General features: G+C 38.5%; 1 protein-coding gene across 1 annotated transcript; it reads right to left on the bottom strand.

The window, feature by feature from the left end:
* Window positions 1-843: 843 nt before the first annotated feature.
* On the bottom strand, window positions 844-13,642 carry LOC148741122 (techylectin-5B-like). Its single transcript, XM_088756438.1, has 16 exons — window positions 13,484-13,642; window positions 11,849-12,201; window positions 10,853-11,017; window positions 10,656-10,769; window positions 10,116-10,238; window positions 9,312-9,408; window positions 8,661-8,879; window positions 7,934-8,310; window positions 7,168-7,335; window positions 6,730-6,840; window positions 5,240-5,356; window positions 4,481-4,571; window positions 3,957-4,337; window positions 2,688-2,816; window positions 1,944-2,316; window positions 844-1,205 (listed from the first exon to the last, which is right to left on the bottom strand). Exons 15-16 carry the CDS (start codon window positions 2,110-2,112, stop codon window positions 940-942), a joined length of 435 nt encoding a protein of 144 aa, XP_088612564.1. The 5' UTR covers window positions 2,113-2,316; window positions 2,688-2,816; window positions 3,957-4,337; window positions 4,481-4,571; window positions 5,240-5,356; window positions 6,730-6,840; window positions 7,168-7,335; window positions 7,934-8,310; window positions 8,661-8,879; window positions 9,312-9,408; window positions 10,116-10,238; window positions 10,656-10,769; window positions 10,853-11,017; window positions 11,849-12,201; window positions 13,484-13,642; the 3' UTR covers window positions 844-939.
* Between the last annotated feature and the right edge of the window lie 2,034 nt (window positions 13,643-15,676).

Raw genomic sequence — 15,676 nt, forward strand, 5'->3', positions numbered from 1 at the left:
TAAATGTTACACGTTTTGATCATGCTCTAGCTATGTTTTAATACGAACGGTGACTGTTCATTGGAAACTTTCAGCTCTCTTAATTGGAATTAAAGCTTTTTACGTAAATCATCCTTTCGCTAATCATTTGGAAATTTCCTTATAATTTTTGTTCGAGCTTAATCGCAGGAATATAGATATAACTCTTATATGTTCACTTGAAAACCCGTGAGATATGCTCTGATAAACTAGGTTATTATGCTGATTCACTAACGCGGCTGGGTCGCTCATTCAGAACTGATTATCATCGACGTATGAAAGAATTGGTTTATGCTTAGCGTGCGCATATCGAGTTAAAGATGCACATGGGAAGTTTAGAGAGCACGAGAGAACTGCACAAGAGTTTCTCGAGACGCAGCCGAAAGAAACTCTAGCTTCCTAAGTGCTCTTCATGCTTCCAGGAATGTTCCCTGTTTCCCTAAAAGCTTGGCTTCAAGGTTCGCAGACATTAATTCAATGAGACAATTTATCGAGGACCAAGAAAATGAAAATACAAAAAAAAAACTTACATTGCTGAATGTTCTTCGACCACAGTTCATTCAGCTAGTTCGTCGCAGATTATCAACATGGCCAGGAAGCAATGCCACTCTCTACCGATGCTGATATTCATGGTGATCAATTCATCATCTCTTTTAGAAGCGTTAATCAATCACTGACCTTGGCCACTCGAGAAATCAATTTGGACAATTTGACACAACCATTTTCGAGGTTATTGTATGCTTAATAAATACAAAATCGATTTCATTGGAGGAGGGGAGCGGGTCCTTTTAATTAGGTGAGGTGAATAAAGAAGCACACGTCCTCTTTTCTACCAATACTCCATGTTTAATCATTTTTCTTTTTGTTTCCTTTACAGAAAAGAAAGTTCGAATGGAAACAAAACAGAAAGTTCTAAATCTGCTAAAAGGAAATTGGTCTGATTTTCATCTCAGCTTTCTTGACGGAGTAGTTATGTCCTCTCCAGTGATACCAGTTGACTCCATCGGCATATGACGAGTGCCTCCCATTATGAAACACACCGTTCAGGTTAGAATGATGACATTGCTCGTACCACCAGGCTCCTTTGTACTCCACAGCACAGTTACCACGCCTCCAGCTGTCATTGTCTTGATCTTTAGTTGTAAAAGCATGGCCACGATGACGAGCAAGAGAATCTCCTGCAGTACCTGAAAAAGACGCCCAAAAATCAATGAACAAATAGTTTATAAGATGACTGTATAGCAAAGCAAAATGCAAATCATGAGTTATCATTGATTGCATTTTCATTTTTTTTGTGTGTGTGTGTTAAAACGGAACCGGATCGGTTGATTGAGTGAGACAAAAGAATCAGCCGTTGTGCGGACCACGGTCGAATTCTTCCATCCTTATTTTCACGTTTACTTATCTGGAGCTACTCTGAAAATTCGAGTCGAAATAAAGTATATGTATGTACGGTATCAGTGCATTTTCATAGTTAGGTTTTTTCTCTTTCAACAACGCTGAATCAATGCAACGGTTAATCTGAACCACCCATTCAAAAATGCAAAGGATGTGATAAGCAAACTCAAGTAAAATGACCTTTTTTAACTATGATGAAAGTTTATTTGTAGCTTAGTGCCACAAAAGCGTGTAATTTTTGTTTTACTCCGCGTCGAATTGTCCCCATTACTCACTTTTAAGTACAAACCGCAGCCGCGAAAGATAATCGCTTGTAATACCTCAAGCACAACTTTTCCTATTTCGGAGCTCCTGCATGGTAAATAACACCCCTATGTTTGGACAATTTTGACGAAATACTTGATGTTAAGCTACATTAAAATAGAAGAAGTATTTATCAAAACAAGTTTAGTATCACACTTAGAAATCCCTGATAAGCACAGACACTTTGTACCAATAACTAATGAAAACAAACACTATTCACCAACCTGAGTAGGTCCCAAGGCTAAGCTGGTACTTAGTCCTCTCGCTAGCAACTGCAAACGTGTCGTACTCGGCGTAAGCAGTGTTGCTTTTGGTGTCCATCAGATCTACTCGGAGCTTGTTCTTTATTATTGTCAGGCGGTGTATCATCCAGTCCAAGCCAAAATTCTCCATTCAGGTTACCAAACCCATTCTTGTAATCGGTCCATCCGCGGTAGAAACTTACCGAACCATCCAGTCTTTTTTGGAACACTGTCCACCCACCACCGGCTGATGTTTGATCACAATATACATCAAAGGCACCCGAACCATCAGGGTCGATTGTATAAACACCGCTGGTTCTTAAACCATATATGTACAGCTCAGCACAGTTTTTAGCTATTGGTTTTAAATAAAGCATTCTAAGTTCAAGCACTCGATGAAACTCAAAAATGATAAAGTGACTTTTTTCAGGTTTGATTTTCGCTATTGCATAAATAGCGCTCTCTACTGCGAGGATCGTGCATCATACGTCAAGTGATTTTCTTAAGGCTTTAAGAAAAAGTTCAACGTTTCGGCTATACCCATACCAATTATAGCAAATATAAATGCAGTAAAAAACTTATTTCCTTTCTTTCGCGATTTTCCTCAACTCCCGAGAACCCGACTATCTGATGAAGCTCAAACCTTTGGGTTGATGGGAGTCGAGCGTTCTTTGTTTCATCAGCACCATAGGGATGGAAGGTGATTCAAACGCATTCCTTACTTACCTAAGGTACAGTTTATTTTTCCATCGCCTGTATAACCTGGTGAACAGTTACAGGAGTAGGAACCAGGAGTATTGACACATCGGGCTTTTGCATGGCAAGAAAAAAAGCCTGAACCACATTCATCTATATCTGTTCGAAAGAAGAAAACAATTTTTGTTTAGAGAGGCATTCATGACTTACTTTTACTGTTGGACGATATTTCGTGATAGTTGCGGCTTTTAAGGTCGTCTAACTTGCTAAATTTTATTCATGCCCTTGCTGTTTCTGTTCATTGAAACAAACCCAAGCAACTTTTCCGATCCAAACGGAATCCAACATCGCATGGACATGAGTATTAACATAATGCAAATATGGCGTCCAATTTGAGTTGCCATTATTCTGGACTGACTAGCCTCTCACACATGTAATAATCCTTTTGTATTTCCACGTGAAGACGAGGCTAGTGAGTCCAGAACAATGGCAATTCAAATTGAACGCCATATTTATATTCGGTGTATGAACCATCACTGTTCGCCCAAGTGGCGTTTATAGGAGAAATAGGAGAAATCTCTACATTCGTTGTAGTCTGTTAGAATAAAGATATTAATCAAAGTTATGTGCCATAAAAGTAATGAGTTAGCTTTTATAACCTTCTCCAGTTGCAGTTTTGCAATCTGGATTCTAAAAACAAAAACATACCAAAAAAAAATCCGAAAAAAACACCACGGCTTCAAAGGTTTAAATAGAGAGTCCTTTTTATGAGATTGTTGCATCAGATTGTCTTTGCTGTTCGTCTGTTGTTGTCGAAAGTGACCAGAACATCACATAGTGGCAGGCATAGAAAGACAGCCAGATTCTAGACGAAGGTGGCCTGCTTAACCAGAGGGTAATGAGGTGGATTTGGACTTGCGCAGTTGGTATTTTGTGGGGCTACCCTGTTCTGCTCAAATCAGCGCGTTTGTTGATACGAATTCAACAGGTAGTTCAGTATTGCTTCAGGTAACGTTTTAAATCGAGAAATAATGGCAAAAGGGTCAAACACAATAAACCACATTTGACAAAACAGTATGCCAGTATCAAATGAGAATATTGGCGATCAAAGGGTTCCTAAATTCCTTGCTTATAATTGTTAGTACACCACTCTTTAAATATGAAGCATGCTTTTCCTTGCGGGGGTTATCTTTTTTTAAAGGAAAAAAAATTGGACATGAGGTCAAAAAACTCCAAACTCTGGTGGTAATTATTTACCAAACTAGACATCTCTAATACATCCTTTAGATTATTTCTTACCCTTCTTGCAAGTGAATCTGTGACATTCAGTACAATTCACATCTTTCCATTTGTAGAGATGATCATGAAGAAAACCAAGCGTATGGACGCAGTTTTTTTTGTGTGATTTTTGTGGTTGGTGTTCCGCCCAGAAATGAAAGTCAAATGGTGTTCCATCGCTCCATACAAATGTCCCTTCGGATTTGGTATTAGAGAGCCCCAACCAAGAATGTTCCCCGCCGTGAAGACTTTGAACGTAAACATTCTCCTCTTGATTGTGGATACTGGGAAGATTTGCTCCCAGGCTGACGCATGCAGCCTGGCCATTGGTCCATGAATCACAGGCAGATACTTTTCTGTAGCAATACCCATTGAAATATTCCCATTCATCCTCGCAAACATCTGATGAGATAAATGGTTGAACGTGGCAAGGATTGTGGTTGGAGGCGGGAGAGGGAGCCTCAGGAGCTTTCCGAGACTAGGAGATCTAAGAGCCCTGAAAAAAATTTATTCACCGGGCCTGAAGGACAAATTACTTCTCTCACCTGATAGAACTGCATATGATACTATCAGTGGATCAAAACGCTTGATGAAGAGCTCCTTGACACAAATGCGGAAGTCGGAAAGGGTGATAAACTAGAAAGAAAGAGATAACTCTTTAAAATTCAAAGCGATGTGTACAGTAAGTAAGCAAACGCTATCGTGCGCCTGGAAAATGATCTAAGTTGTGTCTAGTGATCTAACCAGTTCTTCGTGGACTACATTCTACAAAACAAGGATTTTTTCGCTTTGCATTCTGTCGTTCAGGCGGATCTAGAAATGTAGGATAGGAATTCGAACATAGTGCTTTGTCACATAACTCCCGGGGTAAAATAAGACAAATAGGCGAATTGAAATCTAACACAAAAGCTTCGAGCTCGAGAAATCGTGGAGCTAGACGGTTCGCACCAAAAATTGGCAAATGCACATTCGCACTGTACGACATGACGCAAGAAGTCGCAGCGTCACACTTAAACGGAAATTAGAGAATAAACAGGCTAAAGAAGTTTGACATATGGTTCAAGATGCTTTTTTTCATTTGCATTCAACTGGTAATCGAGTTGATTTACGATCATCATGAGGGACTCAAATAGTTTTCTTTCTGATTTGTCGCTGCATGTTCGATCATGCTGACGATACACAGATGTAACACTTTTTTTAGTCAGCACCTTAATTTGTTGCCTTCGAAAATAGAACCTAGCAAAGAAAACTTAACGGAAGTTCCGATGCTTCCCAGCAATCTTTTATATAGTCATTCAGATTACCTCAATCCAGCTTGCAATTCCGTTACACTCTGCGGCTGCATTTCGGCCCTTAGTGGAATGTTTGGTTGTTAACAACACTGATGGAGTTTTTCTGTAGCTCCGCTTGAAACTCACATTCTTCAAGTATGAATCACAGAATTGACGATTATTTGATATGCTGGATCGTACACGCAGTTTGATTTTATTCTACTGATAGAGGTGGAGAGACGCATAGATGACGTCACCATTTCATATGTTGGCGTGGGTTTGTGCCGTAATGGATCACAGTAGACGTGAAAATGTGGAAAGAACATCAAAGACACACCTGGCTGCGCCTCGTGACGACATCTGTTTGCTATTACTGAACAGACATAAGACTAAACGCACGGTAACATGGTATCTATTTGAACAATAGAGTGGTTCTGTCGAGGAACTAACGGCTGATAGTTGCCCCGCGGAAATTTGATGTTCTTAATACAAATATTTTCCCGAGAAGCGATGCCTCGAGGGCAAATATGCTAGTTTTAGGAACATCAAATTTCCAAGGGGCAACTATCAGACCGATAGTTCCGAGACATAAACACTCTATTGTCTTCATTGCTCACCACTAAATTTTCTTCCGCGCGCCAGTTGAAAAACAATCAAAACCCACTAAATGCAGATCAATCAAATATTTATCCATGCGTACAGCCTATCACAAATGTCATTAATTCACAAGCATATATTAGCTAAATAATAGGTTATATCTGTCAGAGTTGAAAAGTCACTGTTTCTCCGATCTGCCTAACTTCGCGGCCATCAAACCATTCAACATTTTTCACGGATGAGTACTATCCATCCGGGTATTTTCCCCGGACGAGCACTAAGGGCTGACAGTGTCTCTCCATAGATGAACACTATCGCGTCACGTGATCAATTTAAACCAATAAGAATCGGAGAAAATTTAGTGGTGAACTAGAATTGCGTATAGTTGGTTTAAATCATAGCGATGTGATAAAAAATGTGATAGTTGTAAGTTAATGAAAAATGTTGATCAGAAAAACATTACCAATTTGCTAGTGAGGAACAGTTCAATTATTTGTCACACCCTTTAGATAATTTGAAAGAATAGAATATTGGATTGGTAATGGCTCAAAGTTATCGTATGCTTCGTTATGATAACAGTGAGCTAGGATTTTAATATCTGATTCTAACGTCTGAGGAATGGCAAGTTTCATTTGTAAAACGCTTTTTCTCTGTGTGATTATTGCGCCTTGCGTTTGCCGAGTCTTTTACATTTTAACTTCAATGAAAACACATTTTAACTATGCATACGTTTTCTTGTTTCCTTCAGTGTTAAGAAACATCCACTTTCACAAACGGCATTTCAGGGACAATCTCCATATGAATTTATAATCCACAAAATGTTTGCGGTCGACAAGTGGCTCAAACTTTAGGGAAACGAATTCCTAATGTCTTATTTGATAAGATAATGACTCTTAGATCTTCTTAATCACTCCGCCAGTGCTTACCTTACAGAAGGCAAAGTTGTCAATCTCGGATGGCAAAACGTCGTTCTGGAAAGTCACTTCACTGTGTTCTGAAAATAATGGTCTATGGAGAGACTCAAACGCCAACCAGTTCTAGAAGAAAATTACAGCAAGAGAAAAAAATAGGTACAATATTGATACACTAACTGCAATAACTCATTAACAGCATCTGACTTACGTCATTCCATTCAACAGATTGCAGTATAATTTTTCATTTTCTGCGGAATTCTTAGCATACAAATTACATGATACACGTCTTCATATGGTTGTTCAAATTTAACCAAATATCTTCTTAGGGTAGAAGACCGATAGTGCACCATAAAATTGGTAAAGCTTTACATTACTTCAGCGCTGTAATTTGTCGTTTATAAAAAGAGAAACAAAGATAGCGACTGTTACAATAAACTCAGAAATACCGACCACCGATATGTCGTCATGAACCCCTGCGAAGTTCTGCAGCTCCCGAAGACAAATCTTGAAGGAAGCAGTTGTGACATCTTCAAGCCATACACTGGTGGCATCATGCATAAGGCGCGATCTGTAGTGCTCAGCTGTTGCAAAAATCGTCGGTGGTTTGGAATATTTTCCCTGTAGGAATTGGAGGTAGGAACTCGTCGGAAAAATTAAACTTCTGTGACTGAAATTGAAGGTACCTGCTAACATTATACATCTCATATATCTTATGTTGTATCTGATTTTACATAATTATTGTAAATGATCTATATACCTTTACTCTCTGTAACGTTTGATATGTATTTTAACGAGCGAAATAGAGATATTTCATTCATTCATTCAATTATGTCTACGTTAACAATTCAAGAAGACAAAAGAAAACCAAACAAAATAAGTCAGCTTGTTATATACTGAAAAAACAATTTTCGAACTGTTTTCACAATAGTATATAAATTATATTTGAGAGTATAAATAGAGGTGAGGCGCCGCATATTATTATGATTATTAACTGCCGAAGAACATGACTTACTTATTGCAAAGTGGATTCCGCGCCCTCCCCTCCCCCTAGAGCTAGTTAGCGGTCTGTTGTCTGAATATAGGTTGGATGTTCTGGACAGCTTTAAGATGACAAACTTGTGCGATAAGAACCAAAACAGGGAAAAGTTTTTTTTTTGACGTGTACTATTAGTTGTTTCGAGGAAAACTATAAATTGAACATTACAACTCACTCCACCTTAGCAAAGGTGACCGTTTGACAGCTAGTTCCAGTCCACCATCTTGAGAACCATTTCTGACCTGCCATTCCCCCAGATGGAGCACCCTGATAAGCGACCCAATCAACTGTGGCAAAGCTATCCGAGGGGTAATCATTCCTTCCAGCTCGAGTGACGCAGGCTGTGAACTGAGTGCTGTTAACATTCTCGACCCAAGGTGTTGTGGCTTCGTGTACGACAGTGGAGTCACTGTAGTTCACGTGATTTACAGTAAGTTGTATGTAAGTTTTCTGGTCAGGGTAAAATATGAATGGTTTAAACTTGATGACTGCACAATGATCCTCTGCCCAGGAGGGAACGTTTCGGAACTGATGTCTTCCTTTCTGAAGAGGGAAACCTGCAGGGAGTTGAAAACTCGAGAGTCAACATTCCACGTTTTGAAATATATAAATTAGCTGCTTCTTCTTAATTTTCATGTCTGTCATGGCCCGTCTGTCTGTTCGCGTCTGTCTATTTATAAATGCACTTATGAAGTCTTCGCTTAAGAAAAGTCGTAAAATCGGCTTACATAAGACCACAAATCCAACTGAGTTAGTAATGTACTTTTTTTTTTCAAATGTAAGCTTCCACCATCAATTATTGTTTTTTAGATGAGCACCTGTATTAGATATAATTAAAGAGAAGTGTGCACCTAGCAGCTTGAATCAGCGAAAACGACGAATTATTTATCACCGGCCGGAAATGTACCTGTACAGCTGCCAGGATGATGCTTGGTATAATTTCCACGTGTTCTACATATCTCTTGCTTGAGTAGGCACAAGTTGGTAAATGTGCGGCCGTTAGATGCACAGACCTGTTCTTCATATGAAGGACAGCTGCTTTCACAAGCACAGGTAAATTGGTTTGGAGACAAGGCGACACAATGGCTGTGATACTTGCAACTAGTATTTGTGCAGGGATCGAGATCTGAAAATGAATTTTTCAAGTACGACACAACTGTTAAGTACTTAAAGCGAAAAGAAAGTAACGGCAGGCTGAAAATGGTGACAATGGCCGTGGTGAAGTCAACGTACTTCTCAAACTTTTACTTTTTAACAGTTCATCGACTAATTGCAGTCAGGTTTTGTTCGTTCCGAAATTAAGCAATCTGAAATCAGGGGAATTGTCTTTAAAAAAAACTTTTTCGGATAATACTATCGTGACTCACCAGCTCAGTATAGCAATTACAGCAGTGCAAACTCCAATAAACCCTGGTATACTGAGAACTTGCACAATTCGGCCCCTGAATCATTACTCTCCTCTGTCTCGTGAAAAGTAATCATGATAAAAAAATACCTTATGTGTGGGTAGGTGTAAGTGAAGAACTTGGAAAAAATAAGTTTATGCGCTATATCTTACCTCCGATAACCAAGTAATCTACCAGAACTTTGCTTCTCTGTCCATCGTATCCAGCGCTATCCTTAATACACACTCGAAAGTAAGAAGTAGTCACTTCCTATGAAGTAAAATCGTTACTATGATTTTCATAAAACATTTTTTTGGAATGATGGGGTTGTTACGATACGTCACAGGATGTTGTATGTTATATTAGTATAATTTCAGAGCTGAGCAAAGACTTTCCAGTGATCTGATTGGTCGAGTGATCTGATTGGTTCTTTATATGACGCTAAGTAAACCGCTCCACGCGGTTTATATAAAATGTTAAAATAAAATGTTAATAAAGTTAATAAAATTACTAAAATGTTATGATTTTAGAAATTTCTCTGTTGTTCAGCTCTGAAATTATACTAAAACAATTATTCGCCTCAGGTTCGGTGAATATTGTCGAATAATCCCCTCGACTTCGTCTCGGGGATTATTCGACGATATTCACCTCACCATCGGCGAATAATTGTTAATTATAGTTATCGAAGAAACGATCATGATAATTTAGCAAAATCTGTAATTGGTCTTAAGTTATAGGTACAAGTCATTGACCTGAATATGAAGATATCATTAAAAGTAAAAAAGCAATCTCCACTATTTACCTCTACTATGTTCTACTTTTTCGGTGTTCCCAATCTGATTCACATATCTGGTTGAATATCAGGTTGTCGCGAGTCAACAATTATTGGTTTGAATTCCTCATATAGCCACTGTTTTCCTTGTGCGGTTACTTATTTATCTAATCGTATGAAATAACCCCAACTTTTTCCGCCTTACCTCCAGCCAAGTAATTAAAGGACCCTCGGCTGGGCACAAGTTGATTGCTTCCTTACCGACACCGTTAATGACTGTGGTGAGTACCACTGGTGCAGAATAAAATGGACTTGAAAAGGTGACATTCTGCGAAGTGTAAAACATAGAAAGTTTTATTTCTACTTTACTATTTGAAGCTTCGTTGCTTCCGAAGACGAACCCAGGATAAAGGTATTTGGTGTTACACCGATCTTTCCCAGTAGTGAGAGGGCAGTCGAAGGGTTATTTTGAATATTTGAATGGCAAGATAGGAGAAAGCTTGATGTTTTCAGAAACTTTATGTTAGAAGAGGTTCATTTTAAAAAGGAAAATAAGACAAAGCAAAACAGAAAACAAAAGAAAACAAAAACAAAACAAACTAAGAAAAGAAACGAACGTAAATTTTTTGGTAAGTGCCGATTTAAGTTGTAATTAGTTGGTAGCAAAGCTAAGCGCTGCGCTGTTAAGGTGAGCAAGAACACCTGTGGTAATCACATTGAAAATAAAACCTTTGCTTTGTCATACCTTACACAGGGCGTAACTGTCTTGTTCAGATGGTATCTCGCTTGCGGAAAACTTTACCACTGCGGACTCCTTCGCCTCCCAAACTGACGGGTAGTATTCGTAGGCCATCCAGTTCTGCAAAGTGAAAGACAATAGAAAATTTGAACCGATTCCATAGCCGCGTAAAAGTGGTTTTGTCATGATAACGTTTTGCGTACCACCAAAAGCTTGTCATGAAGGCCGCTGAATGTAGTGGATTCCTGTACACAAACTTCGAACCGATTCGTGGAAACGTTTGCAATCCAAACACTCACGGCGTCTTGCCCTTTGTTTGGAATTCCATGTTGCACGGTCACGTAGATTTTGGGAACTGATGAAAACACCTTTTAAAAAGAAAATAACAGAGAGCTTTCTTGTTTGCTTTGAAAAATAAGTAAGATTGTTGTTTTTTTAAGGAACATGACACCTTAGCGGTGGAAGATGGAAAATGTAGAATGGCAAAGAGACAAAAAGGAAAGGCGGCTAGATAAATTAGTGCAGGACTCATGCGGATGAGAAAGTAAGTACATGTATTAGGAGGGGGCATTGGAATTTTCGCCTCCACGGTTTTGCCTTTTTTCAACGATTTTTTCGGTTTCTGAGCAAACACTTCGGTTTTTGGTTTAGCATCTCATTGCGATTGGCGGATTTTCCGTATTTTGCATTTGGTTTTCGGTTTTCGCCAAAAATACTAACGGATTTTCGGATTGGGTATCTGATGTGGTTTTTGGTTTTTCCTATTTGGGTTCCGATTTCTCTTCTACGCTCCACTTGTTACCACTTCACGGTTTAACACGTGCTTTTCCCTTTTTTATTAAATTTTTTAGTTTTTCTGCGCTTTTCGATGATTTTTCCACTGTTTTGTGGTTTCTAATAGTCACCGATGCCTCACTCTATAGGATAAGTGAAAATAAAAAGTTATGAACTGAATGAAATAGACAATACGTATAAGGATCGAAGGAACATGAAAGATAAATGGTTTATCAGGGGCTGTAAGAAATACAGAAAAATATAAAAACAAGGAATAAATGTACATGAAATAGGAGGTTTGAAGACCTAAAATGAGCAGTGCGTACCAGAAAGAAAGAAAGGAAGGACGAAAAGGGTTCAGCGGATGTGGACAGTCATTGATCAACCTACACATTAGAACAACTTAAGTTGAAAGTTTACCATACCCGAGAAAACTTATGCCATTTGCATCGTGATCCAGTGGTGAAAAGGCTAAAACGTGTCTGGCCATGTGATACTCCCGATTGCGATCCTTGGAACGCCAACCAATCAATCATGGTGTTATTAACTTCCGGGCTTTTGCCACTTTGTACGAGACAGACCTTGAAACGGCTTGTTGTAACATCTTCGAGCCAAATAAAAGCTAAATTATGGACCCCAGATGATTTATTTCCATGATTAATCGAAGCGAAAACTCTGACGGGAGTTCCATCACCGGAGAATTTGCTACTGAATGACACGTACTGGCAGTTAGGGTCATCATTTGTCACTTGCATGTCAACCTTTCCCTTTTCAACGGCTAGGAAAGATGTAAAGATTTAGCTTTTTCATACACGTCATATTCGCCAAAACTAAAAATAGAAAAATAACTGAAGATCGTTTATGAACGACGTCATCGGCGTCACAATGTCACATTAAAGCAAAAAGAATATATCAGTTGGCTTTAAATTGAGAGAAAGTTGATTAAAGTAACATTCTTCGGTCAGTAATACCAATCGAGGCAAGTCTTAAACGTCTGATAATTCATTAGCTTATTTCCTCAGAGTTAAACGGAAGCACAAGTGAATAAACCCGGAAACAGGAGGCCATTTATAAAATGCATTATCCCATGTTTCTCACAACTAGAACTGGAACTGGGTCTTAAAAATTAAACGGGCTTGTTGCTTATATATTGCGAAAAGCAGCTGTTTTGTTCTAAGAAAGAAGTGTCAAGAAGTAATTTTTCTCGCGTTGGCAAAAACAAAAAACTAAAAGAAAAAAGAAGAAAAAATGAAAAAGAAAAAAAATACTATGACTTTGGAATTTGTAGTAAGTGTAAGTTGTGTGATGCTCTGTCATTCCGACTTGGCGATAGCTGTTAATCCTGCATCTAGATTCACAAGCGGTGGAGCGGAGCAAGAACAGGAAAAGGAAAGTGGGAGCAAAACTTGGGTGGGTGACAGAGCGTTCTTTCCGCACCCTCCCTCCGAGACTAACCTATACATTTTATGCGGAAATTATCAGTCGCAGTCACGTGATCTTCAACAAAGCGCTTAATTAGGATCGTACTTGGTCAAGTAACGTAGGGTTAGGGTTAGCTATTTTACGAAGAACTGTCTTTTAAGCCAAATCAATTAGGAACGCAAACTGATTTTTGATAGTTGTATAAGCCAATTACAGTTCGTCAGCCTAACTGCAGTTTATCGGAATTAGTTATCCCAATTATGGAGGTGGAGCGCGGGATTTGACTAATTCTCGCTGAACTGAAGTTACGATACGTTACAGACAAATTCACCTCAGCTCATCGACTGACGGCTTCTAAGCATATTGCCTCGATTACATACATTTGATTCAGAGATGGGGGTGGGGCGTCAGGTTTAGCAAACTCTTGCTGAAACTAGAATGAAGGTATGTTACAGGCCATGCTCGTAATTTAAAACTATCGGCTACTATGCTAATGTGCGTATTTTCGTGGTTTTCACTTGTAAAGGAAATTGACTCTATAAATCCAAACTTAAAGCCCCTATTGTTTTTGATGGAAGCAAAATGAATACTGAAATTGAACAAAAATGACGGAAAATTTGAAATCCCGAATGAAATACCTGCGAGGCTTTCCTGCATCAAGCACATCCATAGCAAAAGAAGGACACTTTTCTTTGTGAAGGAGGCTGAGAAAATCATGGCTTGATGATCATGAATTGAACTGTGCTTAAATCAGTCAGAAATGAACACTGTCAAACGAGTGATCAAGGACTTAAAGGCATTCATATCTGTCATATAACATTCATTATCACACATTAGACTTACTATAAAAGAAATATGATTGGTCGAGAGTATTCAATCAATAAACAATAGCATGTGAACTTGACTTGCTAATGTACTATCCGCAAAGGATATTGCTCTTATCAAGTCGAGTTCAAAGTCTGCCCAGTTTCCAAGCCCCAAGTCCGTGTAGTGGTCTCAAACTTTTTCAGATTCGAAGAGAAACTCAAAATGGCTGAATGTTTTTCAAAAAGGCATAACAAACCATTTAATCACATTCGATTGTAGGATTTCATGCATTATCAAACCTCGTATTTGTGTTACCTGTCTCAGTTTTTGGCTTCGGCATATAACTCAGACCTCGGTTTTGAAATTTCATGAAATCATGCTCAACAACATCTGATCCAATAATTCCTTTTTAGGTCATTTCCAAATGCTTCGAAAAACAACTTAAGTCCTAAAAGCAGCTTAAATGTAAGCCGTATTTTCTTTAAAAATATTTTCTGTATTGATTTGATCATCTGAGAAGGAAGTCATGATTGCTATGGATCAAACATTCGATTAACTTGATCAACAAATAGTCACTGAAATTCATAGTTTGACAACAATCCCATTATCGCCCCATATCAATTAGTTCAGTGAAACGTTTCTGAGAAAAACAAATAAGCCGGAAATATCGGTGGCCAATACAATTTTATATCTACTGACGGAATGAAATGAGCGACTGAAAACGTTTTGGCACGCCCCGTGTGTATTAGCGTCAATCGTTTCCTGTTTGCTTTTCTTAGAAAAGATACAAAGAAAATACAAGACACGCAAAGGCACAGGAAAGGTATCACCACGTGAATTCAGTTTGAGTTGACAGTCTATTTTTTTCGGCCCAAGGACGTATTTTTATAGCAGTTTTAAAATAGACAAATTGAGGTTTCCAGTAACGAAATAATAGATACATACATAATTATACACATAAGCATACATTGTCCGCCGTATAAGCTAAAAACACACGATCAATCGGCTCACTAAGTAGGGATACATGAAATATCATATAATGTATTATCAGCAAACAGCGCTCTCTCGTTTAGCTGAGGAAAAATAATGACAAAGGGTCAAAGTCTCTCGGCTTTTGCATGATCTAACTGGTCTCAACTGTTTTTATTCACTGATATCCTATCCAAGCTAATAATACAACAAAAGAAAACAAAACGAGTTCAGGCAAATTTAATTTGTTAAGTGTCGTCTGACTAAACCGCCAGTCGTTCTGTAAAGAATCAACGTGGGTGGTTTGTTCCTTGATTACGATGACAAATGAACACTCTTCAGTGTTGTCGAAACCTTATATTCAGTAATCGACATGGGCCTCTAAAAACAACCATAAGTTTAAATGTCGTTACGGCTAGTCAAAGAGCTGCTTGCTTCACATGACATACTTTGCCCAGACATTATTACACAAAAATAGCTGAGATGAAAATCAGACTGGTTCAAATTTAGAGCTTCTTGTTTTTGAGTTGAAATAAAAAAAATTACATTAATTTGAAGAAGGTTGCCTGGAAGCTTACTATCCCCGCGATGACTGAACTGACAGATTACGAAGTAAAAGCTGTAATTCGTAAAGCACTAGCTCACATGGTACACTACACATTTTCGCAACACCACACCACTTTTGCCTTTTTCATTTTTCGTATAGAGTTAAATCTTATGTCTGCTTTAAAATAAAGTTTTCCCGTTGCGTTTTCTTAGAGAGGAAAAAGACCCAGAGGTCCACACTCACAAATCTAGAAATGAATATGAAAGCGATCTTCGCAGTTTTGAGAACTACACCATCTTCAGAAGCCGAAAAATCATTATTCATCCTATTTGACTGAATCGAAAACAAACGTTTTACCTAACGTTTCCAAGCACAAAAAATTTAGATCTCCAAAAGTGAGTTATTTAGAAAAACTTATTTTCATCTCGTACCTTGGTGCATCTCTTGGGGGAATTTTCGCGGCAACCCCTCATCTTGGCGCTGGTTTTTCATATTAATAGCATGTTCA

This window comes from Stylophora pistillata, chromosome 1 (assembly GCF_964205215.1).
Source record: "Stylophora pistillata chromosome 1, jaStyPist1.2, whole genome shotgun sequence".
Lineage (NCBI taxonomy): Eukaryota > Metazoa > Cnidaria > Anthozoa > Scleractinia > Pocilloporidae > Stylophora > Stylophora pistillata.

Excerpts from the sequence above, each read along its gene's own strand:
- LOC148741122 (XM_088756438.1), bottom strand. The coding sequence starts at position 2,112 with ATGGAGAATTTTGGCTTGGACTGGATGATACACCGCCTGACAATAATA. Across the intron at positions 1,206-1,943 it reads TAGCCTTGGGACCTACTCAG|GTACTGCAGGAGATTCTCTT; the intron begins GTTGGTGAATAG and ends CGTCTTTTTCAG.